Source organism: Oryzias melastigma, linkage group LG12, assembly GCF_002922805.2.
Source record: "Oryzias melastigma strain HK-1 linkage group LG12, ASM292280v2, whole genome shotgun sequence".
Classification (NCBI taxonomy): domain Eukaryota; kingdom Metazoa; phylum Chordata; class Actinopteri; order Beloniformes; family Adrianichthyidae; genus Oryzias; species Oryzias melastigma.
In genome coordinates, this window is record NC_050523.1 from 1,114,596 (window position 1) to 1,134,732 (window position 20,137).

General features: G+C 41.5%; 1 protein-coding gene across 1 annotated transcript; it reads left to right on the forward strand.

The window, feature by feature from the left end:
• The first annotated feature begins 4,706 nt into the window (after positions 1-4,706).
• On the forward strand, positions 4,707-19,859 carry pitpnb (phosphatidylinositol transfer protein, beta). The gene is made up of 12 exons (XM_024299415.2): positions 4,707-4,842; positions 9,422-9,452; positions 11,283-11,428; positions 12,499-12,590; positions 12,724-12,731; positions 14,142-14,216; positions 14,558-14,641; positions 15,483-15,560; positions 15,631-15,735; positions 15,820-15,942; positions 16,216-16,300; positions 18,022-19,859. Exons 1-11 carry the CDS (start codon positions 4,823-4,825, stop codon positions 16,261-16,263), a joined length of 810 nt encoding a protein of 269 aa, XP_024155183.1. The 5' UTR covers positions 4,707-4,822; the 3' UTR covers positions 16,264-16,300; positions 18,022-19,859.
• Positions 19,860-20,137: the final 278 nt, after the last annotated feature.

Sequence of the window (20,137 nt, forward strand, 5' to 3'; positions counted from 1 at the left end):
TACTCTCTGGAGAAGAGTTTTCACGTGAAGCCTGGCTGGATCTCCCAAGTTTTCTTCTCCTGTTCACTTCCTTTTGTAACACAGATGGTTGAAGGACTCTGCCGTAAATGTCGGTCTTTTTTTTGTTTTTTTTAAAGCAGATTTTTATTGTCCATGTCTGTTTTAGTCCAGCAGAAAACGGGCTTTTCATTTTCAGTCATTGTAGTCGAGCGAGAAAATCTCCCAGGGAATCGCTGCCAGAATGTTGAATTCCCCTCCGAAGATCGTTTCCGCTGTCTTCATCTGTTGTGTTCATGCTGTCCAACAACAAATTGCACTCCTGATGTAAAAATGTCTGAGGGATTCTCACCGCAGCTTCTCTCTGAGGAGGCTCCACCTCTCTCCCTTAACTTAAGGCGGGACTTAAAAGGACGTCTTTCATCTGCCGCCGTCTTCAGATGTTTGTGTCAGGCTCAATGTTCATTCTTTAGTTTTTAAACCTCGATTTGGACGCCTCCGGCTCCAGCGGAACCGGGCTAGAGCGTAGAGGAAAGTCCACGTTACACGTCGAGGTTCTTCTGGGCGGGTCGGGGGGTATCGACACTGCTGTGTGCTTCTGTTGCTTCTATAATTCTTTTGTTGGGTTTGGGGGTCAAATTAAAACATTTGAACGCAGTTCTGGACATGTGGTTTCTGGAGCAGGTCTTGTGACGTGCAGCCGTCCCAACCAATGCTGCATGTCACCAAATACGCTTCGGTTTTGTAATAAAATGTGATCAACCAAATCAGTGACATAGCTCTGTACAAACGTAGAGATCCCCAGATTTCATAATAAAGCCGATATTCTGTATGATTGCTCTGATGATTCTGTGGACGTCTGGAGACGACCTGCAGCCTCTGGGCCTTCTGATGTCAGAACACTGCAATAAATCCTGCTACTGAGGAGGTTCACCGCTCCATGGCGTGTTTCATCTTAGAAAAACTGGATCCTCTAAACCAGGGGTCCCCAAACTACGGCCCACGGGCCGGATCCGGCCCTCCTCCACATTAGGCCTGGCCCACGAAAGTGTTTTGGCTAAATTATATTTTTACAGTTTGTTTGGCTAATTTGCTATTTAGCTAATATTTCAGATACTTCTTTGCTGTTTTGGCTAATTTAGGCCTTTTTCAGTTTTTTAGGCAAATTTGGAGTTTAGTTAATATTTTATCTTAATGCTAGCTGTTTTGGCTAAATCTGAAATGTTTCCAGTCTTTTAGGCTAATTTAGCATTTAGCAAATATTTCAGCTACATGCTAGCTGTTTTGGCTAATTTAGATTTTTTTGGGTTTTTTTTTTTTGGCTAATTTGGCACTTTGCTAATATTTAAGCTTGCCATCAGCTTTAACGTTTTTAGCTATCAACTTCAGTGTTTTTAGCTTAAATTTAAGCATCTTCAGCTATTAATCTATCACAGGTAATGCTATATATCTAGATATAATTTATTTTAATAAATTTATTTTCTATGAAGACAACAGAAATTAATTATTTAAAATTTGTCTATTTTTGGCTTTCTGGAAAACCATAAAATGTACATTTAAGTTGTGATTGTTACACTTTTTCTGTTTTCCTGGTGTGGTCCTCACAAGAAAAAGTTTGGGGACCCCTGATCTAAACAGTGAGGAGGGGTTTGTCAGAGTCTCCAAATCTACAATTCAACATTTCAGAGTCCTGGAAAGCTCCCAGAAGTCTCATCAAAAAAAGCTTTTGTGCTTTAACTCTCTTGATTGGCAACTATAGACCATAATGCATTGTGTTTGACTGATTTGTTTTCAGTAGATTATCCAACTTTCCATCCTCAGAACACAGTGGACTTGTAAATAGTCTGTAAAATGTTTATAGTTATAAGGTTTTTCTTTTAGCAAAAAGATGATTTATTTGGTGTTTAAAAAAATAATAAATTAGTGATTGTTTGTCCAAATTTAATTAAAATCCAGGACTGATAGTCCCACTATGCAGTCCTCTAAGGAGTTAAGTGTATTTGGACCATTGATGGTATTTGAGAACTGGACTGAGTGACTCCGCCCCCCCTTAGGAAGTACTCACTGGCTCCAGGAAGCTACAAATTCTTAAGAAAAATAAACTAGTGTTACTCAGTCATTCGGTCAGAATAACCATTCTGGGTCTGACCCCTTTTTTTAACATTTTGATATTTTAAACTGACCAATCAGAAGCTCAGATAGCCGTAGGTGGAGCCTGCTAGCCCTCACATCCACTGTTCAAAATATTTAACAGATTTTGTGTTGACCATTTTCAAGTGTTAGGGGCGTGGCCTTCCAACAAGCTCACTCCTGATTAGTGAGAGTGGTAGTCATAGAAACTCAGACAAACCTGGACCAATCACTGCTCACTGAAGATGTCTGGTTCCAACATGGCGGCGTCCGTATCACAAAAAAACAAAACAAATGGTGACTGAATTGAATTTAGCTGGAACTTGAAGTAAACTATTTTCTATGGATGATGTCACACTTATTCAGTCCAGTTTTCACATACAGTCGTTGATTCAATTCAAGTAGGCGGGGCTAATGGAATTCCGAGTTCCAGCCACAGTCATTTATTTCCACAACAGAACCGCTAATAACAGCTGAAATCTTGAGAGATTCAACAGAACTCTGATTTAGTTTTTTTTACTAAAATATTACATCAAAAACAACAAAGATTCTATTCAAAAACATTTCAGGAGGATGTTCAGAACTTTAACCTGAGAGCTTGAAACACCAAATCAAATGAAAATCATTAACTTTCTTTTTTTAAACCTTTTTTTACTGTCTGAATTCTTTGTGGAGCATCTTTTTACTATTTTGCAATTCTTTTTTTTTTTTTACAGATAGCTTTCATTTTTCATCATGAACCTGAAACTTAAAAAAAATCAATTCAAAGTGTAAACTTCTGTCACAAAAATTTAGATCAAACTGTATTTATGTTTTAGAACAACAATTAAATGCGTAGAGAGAAAATAAACATGTATAAATTAAAATCAAAACAAACAACAAAAAATAAAAACTGATGAATCTCCACTAAGCTAAATAAAATGTTCCAAGGATTTAACAAACAAAAATGATGTTATTACTCCTATTATGTTTGTTATAAACCAAACTCTTTGGAACTTTTTAATTAAAGTTAAATAAAGACTTCACTAAAGGTGTCCTCCTTGTGCCATTGTAAACAGACGATGTTGTTGGCTAACTCACCGGTGAGTTTAGAGACTTGAACACCGTTTGTTTAAAAAAAAAAAATTGACAGAAAAACAATGTCCTGTTAAATTCACTTGAAACATCTAAGATCTTAAAAGTAAACGGGGAAAGTTTCTGTTTCAGTGTTTTTTTAGAAAGAACTGTTGTGATGAGAAACATTCATGTTTGAAACTGATTGAACTCACTAAGAGAATCAGGTGATTGCAAAGTTAAAAAAGAAACAGAAATGAACTCGAGTCAGAAAGACACAGAGATCAACTCTGCAAACATTTGCCCACTTTTGCTCTGCGTTCTCCTGCAGCAGTCGTCCAGATGGCCTCTCTGTTTCCTGGTTGAAGACTTTCATGTTGAACCCCAGAAGATCCTTCACCAGATCGTACTTTAGAAAACCACCCTGCTTGTTCAGAGATCTCTGCTCCTGTTTCAGGGTGATGGTGGGTGTTTCTCCTCCTGATCTTTGGGTTTGGTCCAGTCATTGATCATTAGCCGTTTCCACTTGGTGTTAATTGGCTTCTCCTGCCAAGATGTGAGCGGCTGAGCTGGAGACGACCTTCCTCCAGGTTTCTAGCAGAGATGCTGCTGTTTGAAACAAAGATCTGCACACAGAGCAAACATAGACTTCTGTTTAGATCTTAGTGTTCATGAACATTCATACAAACATGTATTTTTAATTAAAGCTGTCCAATTAGGTTTATTCATAAATCGTTACGTCTCAGATGATAAATTGACTCAAGCTGCTAAAAAAGGCAAAAACATCAAACAGAGCTTTAAAAATGACGATTCATTTAATTCCAAATGTTTTAATAGGAATGCATTTTATTCCTTTTAATAATTAATAACCAATAACAATGATAGATGTTGATTGAAGAACTCATTTTATCTGCAAAAACAGAAAAGACATTTTTTGTGTCAGTTCTGTAAACAGATTTAAAAATAGCATCTTTAACTTTTGCAGATTGTTCATAAAAATCCAATTTAAAAGTAAAAGGGATATTTTCAATAAAGGAAAATATACCAACTGTTTGTATATATATATATATATATATATATATATATATACATATATATAAAGTCTGCAATTGTTTTATTTTATTTTAAGTTTGCAATACTTGGTAATTTGATGTCATTGTTTTATTGGTTTTTATTTTTGTAATATAATTATCATGAGTGTTGTTTTTTATTTTATTTTATATTTTTAAGTCTTTTATCTGTTGTGTTTCTTGTGGTAAATGGTCCTTGAGTCTGCAATAAAGTATCTATACTGTATATACGAATGTGTATAAATACATACACATGTATGTACAAATTTACATGCTCATGATTTTCCAACCCAATGATAAATCCATGCTAATAAATCACTGAAGTCAGGTTTGGTATATTTATATTTTCAATAACATGTTCCAGTTTAAACTTCATCTTCTTCGTGATTAATTCTCCTCAGATCACAGAATCCTCTGATTGGTCATCTGGACCCTGAAAATGCCACAATCATCACATAGTATGATGGCGTGGAGATTTCGACCAATCAGATTAGCCGCTGAGGGCGGAACCAACTTGTTGATGATTGCGTTGGGTCGACCTTCACTGCGCATGCGCAGCCCCGGTGACGAAGATGGTGCTCATCAAGGAATAGTGAGTCTGAAGTATTTCTTTTCTCTTACAGTCTTTTCTTTCTCCTGTATTTTAAAAAGTCCGTTTCTTGTGAACGTTTTGAATAGAAGCGAACATCCTCGACCCTCTGCGGGTCTGGTTATGGGTGTTTTTCAGCCCCTCCGTGGGTAAAAAGCCAGCTTAAAGCGGACTGGATCAGGACGTGGATAACGGGACACACCGGTCTTTTTTAGGCGTTGCTAGCACGAGCTAACGGTAGCTTCGGGATTAGCTCTTTAAAGTGGTGGAAAGGCTGCTGTTTAGGTTGCCACTCGTTCAAATCGGATCTTTAAATGTTTCTACAGCGGGAATAACAGCCGCCTTCTTTGCAGTTCAGCGTTTAGCAGCGTAAAGTGTCGTAATGTTAAGCTGCTGTCGCGTGAGTGACAGATTAAGGTTTCGTCTCTGTCGGATTTAATGCTAGCAGCTAGCGCGGCTAGCCGCTAGCATGACTATTCTCCGAGTTGGGCTGTAAAGCCGTTTTCCCGGAACCGGGTTTCCAGCGGAGGTTACAGGGACCTTTTGGAAAGCTTGACCTGGTTGTTGGTCTGTTCGGATCATTTAAAGCGGCACCCTTCGAGCTAACTGCAGCATTCTGGGTAATACTTTGTTAGCGCTAGCTTCAGTCAGTTAGCATTGGTTGTTCTGCATGGAAAATAAGCCTAAAACTATTTAAATAACCAGTATTTTAGCTTTTTTAAATAGTTTTGTTTTTAGAGAAGCCAGTATTTAGTGCATTCCCACTAAATGCAACACTACAACATGTTGTTATACAAACTTAGAAATGAGTTTGTCATAGATCAAGGGTCTCTACCACAGACATGACAGCTGGAGATTAGTGGGAAAAAGAACATTTAACTTTATTATATTTAACTAATATGTTCTAACGTTTCTATTTTAGCGTCTTTGCAAATCTGTCAAAGGGTAGAAAAGTGTAGTTTGTGCAACAAAAGCATAACTCTTATCTGTTTTGTTTATTTGCAGTTATCCTTAAGATTCCCACTAGTTCAGCTTTAATTTACCCAGCAGAAATTTATTTTTTTACACAGTTAAGCCAAAATGTCATTATAGCACATAATGAGATTAGAAGATAATACATTTTATTACAAAAAATTATCAAACAAACAAGTTTTTTTTCCCATAAATGTGACACTTCCCTGACTTTCTTTTTTATCCAAGTTGTTATTATCTTTATCTTTTTGGTTTATTTTGCTTCTAGAACGATGAAAAGCTGGAGTTGAGTATCTTATTAGCTCAGAACATTCTGTACATTTTCTTCTTTTTTTGAAAGACATGTTCTCTATATCTGCAAGACTTTTTGTTCCTGGTAAACTTCTATCATGTAAATCTGAAATCCTGGAGTCACACCTGCATAGAGTTATGTAGGTCTGATGTTTGTAGATCTGTTGTGCTTTCAAAAGTAAATTTGGACATAAATATAGTACTGGTTCACACCATCTGGAATTAATCAAGTTATCAAGAAAACATGTTACTTTTTTATAGCAGCTTAACTCTTTAGTGATTGAGTGCTCTGCAGGATTTCTCCAACAACCCTCACAATTTAAAAAATGATGCTGCATATCTTATAATTTAGAGCTCTAGTGTCTTTGTTAAATTAGTAAATACTTTTCAGTGTCACCAGAAAGCCTCAATAATGTCAGGCTGAAAGGAAGCATAACCTGAGAGTGTTAATCCAATTTTGTGGCAGCTAGCCATCTTCTAATAACCTGTCTGCTAAAGCCCACCTCCCACACGGTTCACACCCACGGGTGTTTCCAAGCTAATTATCCATCAAAGTTCTTTACTGGTTGTGAGTTAAATGACCTAAAACAGGACGGAGGGAACCAACCTGCTGCTCTGTTAAACCTGTGTAATGATTGCTTGAATCTGTGATTATTTTTGAGTAAAACGGTCCTTTCTGTTTGAGGCATCACTTGGAGGTGAAGTGGCGTTTCTGACGGTCAGCAGGTCTTCAGGTCGGCTGGATCTGCTGGTTTGTGTTGAACCGTTACAGCCATCTTGGCCTCTTTAATCCGGCAATCTCCTTCCGGTGGAGGTTGTTCCTGTGCTGCTGCCGGCGGTCCTCACCGTAACGGAGAGTAGAAACCAGAAAAAGATGAAGGATTTTTCTCTCTGTTCTACAAAAGAGTGAAATATTTAACTAGTTATCAGTCGGATATATTTATATCGATTTCTTAATTTGTCCTCTCTAACACTCATGGTTGTATTTCCTGTTTGGTTTCATTCATGGATTTGTCATGGAACAGATTCACGGGGAAGTTAAATATTGATCAAATAAAATTTTCATATTGTAGCAAAAACTCTAAAAAAGGCTGAATGGATGGATGGATGGGGTCAAAAGCTGTTCAGAGAATGGCTGTTTCTAACTCACCGCCCAGGTGTTTGACACCTGATGGGAGTTTAGGTTTGTTTCCCGCTCCGCCGTGGGTGTCCTTGAGCAAGACACTGAACCCCTTAATGCTCCTAGAGGCTCCACCTCCATGTGTTTGCATGTTTGAGCCATGTAAAAGTTGCTGAAGCGTATTCATAATGAAGCACCACTTAGCTGCAGCCTGCAGATGTTTGTTAGATTGTTTGGGTAATGTGTTACAGATACAGATAACCATCATGTCATATAACTCCAGGCCACTGGATCGTGTAGAAAACCTGTGAGTGAGACAGCTCCTCGCCATCAGACAGGAGTCATTTTACTTCATTCACACCGTTAGGATGTCGGTTTAAATCCTGATGCAGAACACCAAAGAAACACCAAAGAAACACCAAAGACCTCCAGAACCATACGATCAGCTTCAAGGCAGGTCTCTGGTTACTGCTGCTACAAGACTTTTGGATTTTTTAGTCAATAAATTAGATTTTTTTGTCTGTAGAAAAATGTTGTCAGTGAAAACTGATGCAGAAACGCTCTAGAAAGAGGTTTAGGCAATAAATGAGACAGATTTTTTTTTCTTGTATTTATATTTTAATGTGTTTTTTAGACACAAACTGTCTAATAAACTTTAAAGTATGATCTACTGCGCATCACAAAGCGTCAAACTGAGCTTTAAACAAACTTTAGCTTAGCTTTTTTTTCCTCTCACACATCAGTTTAAAATAGATATTTGTGTCTAATATCTACTGGGAAAAGTTTTCTTTAGAAGTTACTGGAAAGCTTTGGATAAACAAACAAACAAAAAAAGATTTATCTTGTGATGTATTTTTTTTTTTGTTCATTCTGTTTGATTTCCGCTGTTAGTTAAAGAAGTTTTTAATGAACACAGATCCAGTTCAGGCTTCAAAAGGAAACGTTGCCCCACAGATGCCATGTTCAAGTTTAACTCTCCTGCATTATGTGATACTAAACCCTTTGTTTTATTTATTAAAATTCACTAAAATATTTACAGGACGGCAGTTCAGTTCCTGATAAATCAATAACTCCAATTTCTACTTAGTTTCAGTTTTTTGACATTTGGCTCCATCAGACGCTCAGATCCTGGTTTCCATGGTGATTTTCTATCATTCCATTTTCACTAAAGGATGTTTCTGACATGAAAAGTTTCAGATTTAAATCCAGAATATTTTTTTTATTTATTTATTTACCTGCAGTTCAATGTAATTTTATTTATATAGCCCAAAATAATGAAACAATTGCCTCATTAGGCCTCAGACCGGTTATTTTTCAGAAGCAGAGGGTCGGTCATAAAATATAAACAGCTGATTGCTAAGCTCAGTTAGAGTCAGACCTTATTTCTCTTTAGCAGTTTGATTGTTTATCAGAACACCAAAACCTGCCGCGGTGGTTTGGGCGATAACTCGGAGAAGTTAGTGCAGATGGTTTAGAAACACCAGCAGCTGCTGTAAACGGGATGTTTGAGGAGAAATCTAAAGGTGTTTCCACCTGTAGTGACTGATGTTGTACTTTGTCTGCATGGAGTAAAACGTCACTGCAAGGCTCCACGCAAGTTTAGGAAAACCCGTGGAAATAAGAAACAACAGCTGTTGAAGATTAAAAAGTGGAGCAGAACTGATTGAACTTAAATAATTGTTGAGCAGAAAGTTTCCAGTGAAGCTGAACGTCCGTATCTATTAAACAAACATTACGCTTGGCTTCTCCACCGTGTTGGTGCTGAGCGGCTGTTTCTGCTCTGAACTTGTCGGCTGCTCGTTCTGCAAACGGCAGCCGCTCCGTGTTTGCATTAAGGGTGCGGCTCCAATCTGAGAGGCTTCAGAAGGAGGAAACCTCCAGATTTTTCTGGATTCATCGTCTGGAGCTTTATGATCTTTATGTGGCAGCTTTGGCTTCTTTAATGACACACTTCAGACGGGAGGAACCTTTTCCCTTTTTAGCTCCAGGCCAGCTCTGTTTGTTTCTTACTCCAGAGATGATTTTAAGGTGAAACCATTGTTTGGTGCTGAGGGAGCAGCAGGCGTCTCAGATTGAAAGCCTGTTGAATGTGGACCGCTTGGTTCTGTCCAGACAGAACTCTGTCAGATTCTGTTGTGTTCACGTTTCTTCTTCTCTGTCTCCTTTCGCCGTCCTCGCCGTCCTGTGTTGTCCTCCCAGCCGTGTTGTGTTGCCGGTCTCTGTGGAAGAGGTGAGTACGTTCAGAGGAAGTTTTCAGAACAGAGATTTGTTTATTCTTCATGTAAACTGAAAGCTCATCTTCCCGGGTTTCATGGAGGAGCTCAGAGTGGGACAGAGCGGCCTTTGTGGTCTCACTGTGATGCCGTTCAATGCTTTATGTCTTCTGAGCGTGACGTTTGTCCTTCAACAGGATAGTTACAGCAAAAATACTAACAATATCTAAAAATGATAAATAGTATTACATTTATGATTAATACTAATCATTAATAACATACGACATGTTTTGAGCATCAGGTGTGGCAGTCTATCAGCAGCACGTTTCGGTCGTCACGGCGCCATTTTACAGAGTTCAAATATCTGAACTTCGAAAGATTTGTGTGACGTCAACCAATCAGCTTTGGCCTGTGATGTGTTGATGATATGATTAGTGGGCGGAGTCTTAAACCAACATGGAGGAGAACTTGATTGATTTAAGATATATTTCTTAGTTGCATCGGGACAGTTTTAATCCTATTTTTCCCGTCCTTGGACTAATGTGGGACAGAAAGTCATCAATCTGGGTCACAGGGAGAGAGAAGTACCGCTGAAAGCGCCTCATTCAGCTGCAGCTCTTGCTCTAGATTAGTGCTGCAACAAATGATTATTTTATTAGTCAACGAATCACAGATTGTTTTTTCTGATTAGTCGACTAATCGGATCATGTGGATGTAAAGCAAACATCTTGACCATCATTAACTTTAAACTAACTAAAAACTAGATATATAGCATTACCTGCAATAATGCTAGTGTGAATGTTGGAAGCTGAATTTGGCAGCTGAAGATGCTGAAATTGATAGCTGAAAACGCTGAAGCTGATAGCCAGCTAAAATATTCCCTAAATGCCAAATTAGCCTAAACAGCTGAAAATGCCTAAGTTAGCTAAAACAGCTAGCATGCTGCTAAAATATTAGCTAAACTCCAAAATAGCCTAAAAAACCTAAATAAATGCCAAAATAGTCTAAAAAGCTAGCAGAATATCATTTTAAATTTTAATTTTACTACACTCTGACTCCATATAATATAAAGTAACGACTAATCAACCATTAAATTAGTCGTAGGCTATTTTTCAGTAGCTGGTGAAACTCACCGTACTGGAGAGTCTCTGAGTGATCTCATGAGCCTTGACTTGGAGACAGGAGTTCAGATGTTTTTAATTACCTTCATGGAGAAAAGGACCATGCATGTAAATGTAAATATGCCAATATTTGGTAGGTTGATGTTGAACCCTTTAATACCGGAGCTCCAGTGTTAATGATCTCTTACTTACTGTAACTTTTCAACCGTTAACATGCAATTCCAGTAGATGCTAAAGGAGAAAGCGGTTACAGTATGTTAAAGATTTTGTGTTTAAGCGTCACCGACGACGTCTCAGATGTTAAAGGATTAAAGAGTTTAAGAGAAAGAGATAAAATACAGGATGAAATTTGAACAGATAAATCGTAGAGCTCTTTAAAATATAAACCTGATCTCTCAGCATCATCCGGGTCTTCCATGAATTCTAACGGAGGTAAACAGTTGATGCTTCGTTGTATTGCTGAGGCTTAAACTTTACAGTAGCTCCTCCCACATCCGTCAAGTTTATGAGCATTTTTGAACAAGCATCGCTTCCGTGTGAACTCAGCATCACTTTGAGCTCAGACTTCCAGCCGTAGTGCTTCTGCGTTTTAGCGGCCTCTAGAGTCCAGAACCGGTCGTGCATCCCCGATGCCTCCGCAGGTTCTGGCTTAACCGACACCTTTTCCCCAGGTAATCTGAGGATTTGCGGCTGCCCGCTCACTCTGTCTGCTCCTCTGCTCCACAGTATCAAGTGGGGCAGCTTTTCTCGGTGGCCGAGGCCAGCAAGAACGAGACCGGAGGAGGAGAAGGCATCGAAGTGCTCAAAAATGAGCCCTACGAGAAGGAAGGGGAGAAGGGACAGTACACACACAAAATATACCATCTAAAGAGGCGAGTGCTGAAGCTGCCCGTTTCAGCCTCTCCTGGTTCCTCTTTTCTGTTCTTGATTATTTTATATTTTACCATCATTGTCTCGGTTTGGGATGTTTAGTTTAAGTTAAAGTGGAATTGTAAACCTTTGCTTTATTTTTTAAACAAGAAGTTTTATTATAATTTTAAAAGCTTTAGTTGTTAAAATAGTTCGATCTCCATTTTTTCATGAGCTGAAACTCTTCAGATCTTCAGAGAAATTCCGAAAAATGTTATTTTCTTTTTGCTGAGAAGTCCAGAGTAATCCAGAAGAGATGTAGTGAAACCTAAAGTGAGCTCTTATTTTAAACTTTCTGACTGTCAAGAACCTCTGCAGGCCTGAAAAGGGACATCCTCCAGTTCTGTGCTCATTTTTGTGATGTTAAGCCCTCTCCTTAAACAAAACCATCTCCAGTGAGATCATTAAAGTGTTGTTTGTGTCTTATTTAAAAGGTAAATCGGATTTGAGATTTTACCCTGATTTATGAGTCTGAACTCACAGAAAAACTGAAGCTGCGATTTGTTTTAAGATGATCAGAGGAGTGCAGCTCTGCTCCTCCAGATCTCATCCAGATCTCTAGATTTTCTCCAGATCTCCTCTAGATTTTCTCCAGATCTCCTCTAGATCTCCTCTAGATCTCCTCCAGATCTCCTCTAGATCTCCTCTAGATCTCCTCCAGATCTCCTCCAGATCTCCTTCAGATCTCCTCCAGATCTCCTTCAGATCTCCTCCAGATCTCCTTCAGATCTCCTTCAGATCTCCTCCAGATCTCCTCTAGATCTCCTCTAGATCTCCTCCAGATCTCCTTCAGATCTCCTTCAGATCTCCTCCAGATCTCCTCTAGATCTCCTCCAGATCTCCTCCAGATCTCCTCTAGATCTCCTCTAGATCTCCTCCAGATCTCCTCCAGATCTCCTTCAGATCTCCTCCAGATCTCCTTCAGATCTCCTCCAGATCTCCTCTAGATTTTCTCCAGATCTTCTCCAGATCTCCTTCAGATCTCCTTCAGATCTCCTTCAGATCTTCTGAAGTTCTCTCCTCCTCTGTGCAGTAAAGTCCCGGGGTACGTAAAGATGATCGCGCCCGAGGGAGCCCTAGTTTTTCATGAAAAGGCCTGGAACGCGTATCCGTACTGTCGCACCAGTAAGTCTATAAAAGACTCCCATCATGCATCACTGCCATTTCCTTGTGGACAGTTTGAAGTATTTACCTTTATTTTGAAAGTGTGATGCTAACAGGATGTTTCTCTCTCTCTCTCTTGCTGCTGCCTCTGCAGTTGTGACGGTAAGTTATCAAATTTTTTCATAACTTTTGAAAACTCTTCTCCTGGATTCCACTGAACTTAAACATGATTAGTTTAAAAAGGATTTAAAAAATCGACTTTCTCCTCTGCAGACGTTTATAAATGGATTTTATGCAAACAAATCACATTTAAATCTTTCTAAAGAATTGTTCACTAAGAAAAGTTTCACTGGAATATGAATTTATTAAAACAAGCAAACAAAAAACTGAAGCATCAGAAGACGGATCTATGTATAGATAGTCGTGATGCAACATTTTTACATGTGATTAGTGTAGCACAAAACAACAACAAACTATAAATTCAGACAAATCATTTTCTAAAATGAAGTAACAATGAAGAAAACATTTCAGTTCTCTCACACGAATCCTGCTAAATGTAATGAAACAATAAACAACATTTAGCACAACACAAGTTTGACACATTCAATGTAAGCAAACTGGTCTGCAGTAAACACAACAACCGATGTTCTCCACAGTTCAACTCGATGGTTTTCCACCAAGAATCGTGGCATCCTTAATGCACAGTTAAATAACGCATAATAAGGATAATTAGTTTTAAATTAATAAGAAATTTTACACATTTTCACAGTTTGACTCATTGTTTACATTAAATGTGAAGTTTGTCCAATAGTTTTATTATATGATTAAAAATTCCAAAATATCAGTTTTTGAAATCCTGAAGGTACTTTTTAGAATACTTCCAGTAATTCTGTAGCTTGAATGGGTTTTGAAGCAACTTGTTCTTGTTTTTTTCTGTTAAATAAAAGTGAAGAGTGATGTTCAGAAAAGACACCCAAAGTGTTCACAGCAGATTATCACAAAAGCTGAAATTTTAAACCAAAATTAATACAGTATCTTGTCTGTTTGATTAGAAATGTTCTGGCTAACATTAAAACTGTTCGGACTAGTTTATTTTACTTCAGTAACTATTGAATGAGGATTTTAACGTTTCTCTTAATTTGACCTACATTTGGTCAGAAAACATCAGATGTTAAGTTTTATTTACATTTTAGCAAAAACTTTTAATTTTAAATGGAATTAAATGACATTTTCCTCTTAATTCTCGTTTTTTCATAGCTCAGTGATGCTTCACTGCTAACAAATATGTGAAAACACGCCCGACTCGCCTCCTGTCATCTAATCGAGGTTTCTTTAACTGACGTGTTTCCGTCACTTACGAGCTGCTGTGATAAAAATAGGTCCGAGCTGACCACTGCAGTGTCCAGGAGGGGCCTCAGGCCGTCTGATTGGCTAATTGGATTTAGCTGCAGAGTTTAAGTCGACTCCCACGACCCCCATTCACGCCGCTGCCAGCTTCTGATTGGACGCCTCACCTGTTCACCTGCTTTACCTGGACCCCTCAGTTTGACCTGTTCCTGCTGAATGTTTCAGAACGAGTACATGAAGGACGACTTCATGATAAAGATCGAGACGTGGCACAAACCGGACATGGGGACAATAGAAAACGTAAGTGCAAACACCTGCTGCAGGTATGTGATTGTGAGACGGATGAGGACGGACGGATGGATCTGACATCATGGAAGTTCACATGTGAGGCTGCAGATTGACAATACCAGAGGTCAAAGTTCAAATTCAGGAGGCGGGAGGGTAAGAGAGCCCCGCCCCCTGCAGAAACAAAGCTTCATTCTTCTGTTTTCTGAGAGACTTTAGTCTTTGTAAAGTCATTAGTGACTCAAGAGAAATGTTGTAAACTGAAACAAAAGACTTTGAGTCTTTAAATCGGGAGAAAACGGAGATTCTTCAGTGAAATGTTTCTAAACGTCTGACCAAACAGCTTTCCTCCACAGGTGCACGACCTGGACGAGCAGACGTGGAGGACTGTGGAGGTGGTTCCTATAGACATCGCCAGCAAAGAGGAAGTGGCTCCTGGGGTCAGTTTGATCTCCCGTTTGGAATTTGTGACTCGATTTGTGGTTTGTCAGAAGGAGTGATGCAGCAGAACCGCTCGCCTTCTGAACGCTAACGGAACGCTAACGGAACGCCAACGGAACGCTAACGGAACGCTCGCTTTCTGCGTGATTTCTTTCCCTCCTCGGACTAATGTGGGATTGCAAGTCGTCAAAGTGGGTCATAGAGAGACAGAAGTACCGCTGAAAGCGTCCATCCTTCAGACGCGGCTCCTGACGAGGATGGTGAAGATACCACGAGCATGAATGATCTCATGAACCCAGACATGGAGACGTGATTACTGATGCTTTTGTCAAGCTCTTTAAAATATATCAACCTGATCTCTCAACATCATATGTGTCTTCCATGACGTAGCAATGAGGCTAAAAACTTTGGACCGTAGCTCCTCCCACATGGGGCGGGAGCAGCAGGTTTAGGAACTTTGGAATGAGTGAAAGTTTAAACTCGTCCGGCAGCTTTCGGTTCGTTCTAACCGGAGCGGTTCACTCAAAGCTCTGATGTGACCGAGTCTCAGGATTCTTTAAGAGGTTTCTGTCCTGGGGGGTCACCGTCATCCCGCCTGACGCTAGCTTCTGCACAATAATGACTTAAGTGGATCAGAGTGGAGGCCACGGCTAAATCTGAAGGCCCATCTGCTGACGGATTAAAACAGCACAGAGCTGTGCACATGGGGGGTCGAGGGATGCAGTTTAAGCATCATTCCATCATAAATACATGAACTTCTTTATCACATGTGGTTCTGCATTTTTGTCCAGTTAAAAAAACAAAACAGAGGCTGAACTTCCCGACCTTTTCCCTCCTCAGGACTACAAACCAGAGGAGGATCCGGCTCTTTTCCAGTCGAGCAAGACGGGCAGAGGTCCGCTCGGTCCTGAGTGGAAGGTACCCCACCCATCCCCCCCACGCTCCCCGCTCTCGTCTTCTTCCCTGTGACGGCTGTCTCTCCCCGCAGAACGAGCTGAAGACGGACTGCCCGTACATGTGTGCGTACAAGCTGGTGACGGTCAAGTTCAGGTGGTGGGGGCTGCAGACCAAAGTGGAGAACTTCATCCACAGGGTGAATACAGCCGGCCGTCGGCCACTGCTGCCTGTGAGACGCTTCACCTCTTTCTCTGAAACTCTCGGTTCTTCGTCTGCGCAGCAAGAGAAGCGGATTTTCACCAACTTCCACCGTCAGCTCTTCTGCTGGATCGACAGATGGGTGGGTCTGACCATGGAGGACATCCGGCGGATGGAGGAGGAGACCCAGAAGGAGCTGGAGGAGGTAAAGTGTTCACGCTTTACCTGAAGGATGTGAACTCACAGTTAGAGGTTTTATGTTGTTATGAGAGATTTTATTAAAGTTTTGATTTTAAATCCAACAGAAAATCAATTTTCCTCCTTAAAAGAAGAATTAAATCCTTATAAAGAAGATCGATTCACTGATTTGATTAAACTAAATCCTGTTTTCTCACTCAGTTTGATTAAGTGAAGCAGCCAAACCTTTGATGTACAGAGTCTGAACTTTAATCCTGATCTGCTCCTGATTCCACATCAGATGCGTCAGAAAGGTGACGTGCGAGGCACCTCTGCGACGGACGAGTAGAGCCCGCCGCTGTAGCTTCACACTAGAGGCAGGCTGAGTAAGTGGCGCCGCCGCCGCCGCCGCATGGACCCTTCGCTGCATGCGTCTTCATTCCTGCATCGTTTCATTCTAACCTGGGTCTGCTTTGGTGTCCTGGAGCTGGTTCTTCTGCTGTGGATCAAAGAGCAGACTCGCCTGATGACGGCGCCTTTCTTTATCAGCATTTTGATAAAATCTTGACCACAAGTCAGATTTATACCCAAATGTTTGTCGTTTGTTGACCTGTTTTGGCTTTATTTTTACTATAAGTATACAGTCGACAGTGTAAGCACCTGGAAGGAGAAGATGACCCATTTGAAGCTCTAAGGATCAAATTTCGCCATGAAGCTCCAGCTCAACAGCAGATTTGATCTTTCAGTACGTGAAATATTTGAAAAAACTTCAAACAATAAGAATAAACAAGAAACTGACAGTTATGGCGCTTTTGGTCGCGCCTGGATTTGATTCGGTGCCGAACCGACACTTGAAACGGTTCCGGTGCCTAAACGGTGATTCAGATGTGTGACGAGGCGGCGTGACAGGATGCTTCATTTCCTTCTGTCTGGCCGTCTGCACGTCAGCGCCGCAGCTTTCACACACGCTGAAGTGAACGTGTATGTTGGCGCTCGTCGCCATGACGACGGTCCTTTTTCAGAGCGTTCCTCTGATCCGTCAGGTCGCTGAACTAGAATCAGTTGCTGTGAAGTTCAGACAAACTTTCGCGTTGGGGTTTTGACTGAAGCTCCTCCCACCCTCATGGCCACACCCATTCTTAAATGAGACCGCCCACAAACGCTAGAAAGGTAAAATTAATGGCAATCGAGTACCGTATACATCAGTGGTGCTAGTTCTGGTCATATTTGTATCCGTTGTAACCTATTCATCTGTACCAGTAATACTATATACAGTAGGACTGGTAGCTTAATCATTGGTACCAGCAGCACTGTATTACTAGTATCTTTAGTTGCTTATATGTCAGTACTGCTAATTCTGTATTCATTTGTATCAGTAGTAGTGTATATATCAGTTCTGATAGTTCTGTATACACAGGTATTGGTAGTAGCATATATGTCAGTAACACTAATACATGTTGGTACTGGTAGTACTATGTACTTCGTACCAGTAGTACTGTAGAAGCACATATAGAAGGTATCGGTAGTAGAATATACGTTGGTACCAGTAGTAGCATACATGCTGGTATCAGTAGAGGCGTAAACATTGGTGTTTGTGTAGCAACAGTATTGATAGTATTATATAGGACAGTACCAGTAGTAGGAAATATCCCAGTAATGCTAGTTCTGTATACATAGTGGCGTATTTGCTGGTTGCAGTAGTACCGCACATCCCATTACCGCAGTACTGTATATGTCAGTACTGGTAGTTTAATATACATTTATATTGGTAGTAGCGAGCGTTTCGTGTGTGCCGGGAGCTCCGCCCCTAGAGCTTCTACAGCAGAACCTTCACCAGCATCGGCGTCTCCTTTGCCCTCCAGGGAAGAACCGCTCTGAGCTCCCGCCTGCTGCTCACCTTCATCATCATCATCTTCACTCACATTTCCCTCCGTCAGCTCCGCCTCCTCGTCTCCGTCTGATCTGGAGGCTTCAGTCTCACGAATGTTTTCACTGACTAACCAGGTCGTCTGCCGGCGGGTTCTGAGTCCGTGACGGTCTGAAGGGGCGGGACTTCCTCTGAAATGACCCCCCTCTCTCTCTCTCTCTCTCCGCTTCCCCCCCACAGCTGCGGAAAACAGGTCCGATCCGAGGCACCAGTGCTGCTCACGAGCAATGAGGCAAAATCAACCAACCCCCCGCCCCCGCCATGATGACGTCATCAGAGACACGCCCACCACGCCGAGGAGGATGTGCCCCACCACCTCTTCTCCTGTCTCACATGATTCATCGTGGGGGGGTTATTGATGTGATTGGTTACCAGTACTGTACAGACCCCCCCTCCCCCCGGATCATGATCCTCCTGTTCTCCCCGAAAACAGAAAATTAATTTTTGCAAACAGAAGAAACTCTTTGCACAGACTGATTGCCTGACATGTAATTTAGTGAATTATTCCAGTGGGCTTGGGTTTTTTCTGGGGGGGTTAAGCCGTGACTGAGGACGTCGAGCCTTTTAAATTAGAATGTTGTTTTTAGCGACTCGGTTCCCGGATGACTGGACCGGGGCGGGTCGGCGGCCGCGGCGCCCCGCCCCGCCCCCCTCCGCCACAGTCTGATTTCACGGTTCTGTCATTTTTACGGTTCAGAGCTCATGCATGGTCATTGTTTGCCCCCCCCACACACATACACTAGCCCTCCCCACCCGAAGTGTGCATGTGGACAACAGACCCCCCCTCACCGTCCTGGCATGTGAAAGCAGCTCAGATGCAGCTTTGAGCTGACGGGCGCCCCCTGCAGGACAGTCTGTGTTCCTCCACCTCCGTTTCAGCGTTTGCCTTCACTCTTAGGGCTGGGGAGGGCCGCCTCATGCTGTCGCTGCATGGCCTTCCTTTCTAGGGCTTTAGAGGACGCCGCGCCTTGGAGGCCGCCGGTCTCTGCATGATTCAAAGTTTGGTTTATTTTTCCATCGCGGACAGAAAAGGGTCCGGCAGATCCGCCACGATCGAACCACCAGAAGCTGCGCGGCCGCTCTGAGTTTTTGCAGACGGCCGCCAGTCCAGCAGGAAGTCCGTCGGTTTCCAGTCGGCTGCTCCGATCAGCCGTCTCTGTTCCAGCTGGTCAGCTGCGGGTGTTTTTGTAGTGCCGTGAGTCTTTTTTGATCAGGGTGTGTCCAGGTTTTTTAGGTTTTGTATGGTTTTCTGTGAGAGCTATCCGTGCGTGTGCTTTATACTAGACCCATGTTCAAACTGTACATAGAAGCTGCAGTGGGAGTCCAGAGCCATCGGGCGCGGCGGCGGATCCCGTCCTGCCGCCACGCCTCCAGGGTGGGGGGGTCAGCCCTGCAAACCGTACCTCACTCATGCTTATGAATGTGCAGCTTCACGGACGAGCGAGCGGCGGCGGCGGACGGGCCGGGACCGCCACCGGTCACACTCGGGGGACGGAAACGGCTAGATGCGCATGCGGACGTTTGGTTTTTGCGTTCTTCTCCCGGCGTCTCGGAGCGGTGCTTTTTCAGAAACTGCCTCAGACGGGGAAAAGGCGAACAGACGGGCCTCGCCTCACCTCCACGCTCGCTTCAGCCCGACCTCAGATCAGCAGGCGAGGAGTGAAAGGCCCGAGCGCGCGTGAAGGTGATGGGAGTCGCCCCCTGCAGCAGGTCAGGCGGCGCCTCGTGCAGTCTGACTCTGGCGGGAAAAGATGGAGTCCAAAATACTGTTTTTCTTATTGTAATCTGAATACGCACTTGCAGAATCTACTGTTTATCTTTTATGTTCTCTCTTGTTTTTGAAAGACAAAGATTCACATTGTACAAAAAATTCTCTTTCTAATGAGGCAAAATCAGGGGATTGGTAGTGAATGTAAAACATTAGTTCTTTTTTCTTTCTCATGGCTTTTACGCTGTGACTGAAGGTTTAGACCATGGAACATAACAGAATATCTAATAAATTTGAACAAATAAGACGATGTGGGTCTCTTCTGTGTGTATCTTTACTTGTTTTTATCACTAAGTGTTGATGTGATTGAACTTGGATCACTTTTTAATTCAGGATGGTAGATTTGAATTTTTTTCTGATTTAAAAAGTGGAAAGACATAACATAAAATGTAAGAAAAAAAGTTTTCCCAAAACTCTTGTCTGTTTTTTAGTGAAAATAAAAACTTGTTTCTTTAATAAAGTATACATATGCATCTAAAAAAATTTGAAGCAACCAAATGTTGCTTTTTGTTTGGTAATTTCATTTAA

Coding starts and splice junctions, on each gene's coding strand:
- pitpnb (XM_024299415.2), top strand. CDS start 4,823: ATGGTGCTCATCAAGGAATA. Junction 4,843..9,421: donor ATGGTGCTCATCAAGGAATA/GTGAGTCTGAAG, acceptor TTGTCCTCCCAG/CCGTGTTGTGTTGCCGGTCT. Junction 14,217..14,557: donor ACATGGGGACAATAGAAAAC/GTAAGTGCAAAC, acceptor TTTCCTCCACAG/GTGCACGACCTGGACGAGCA.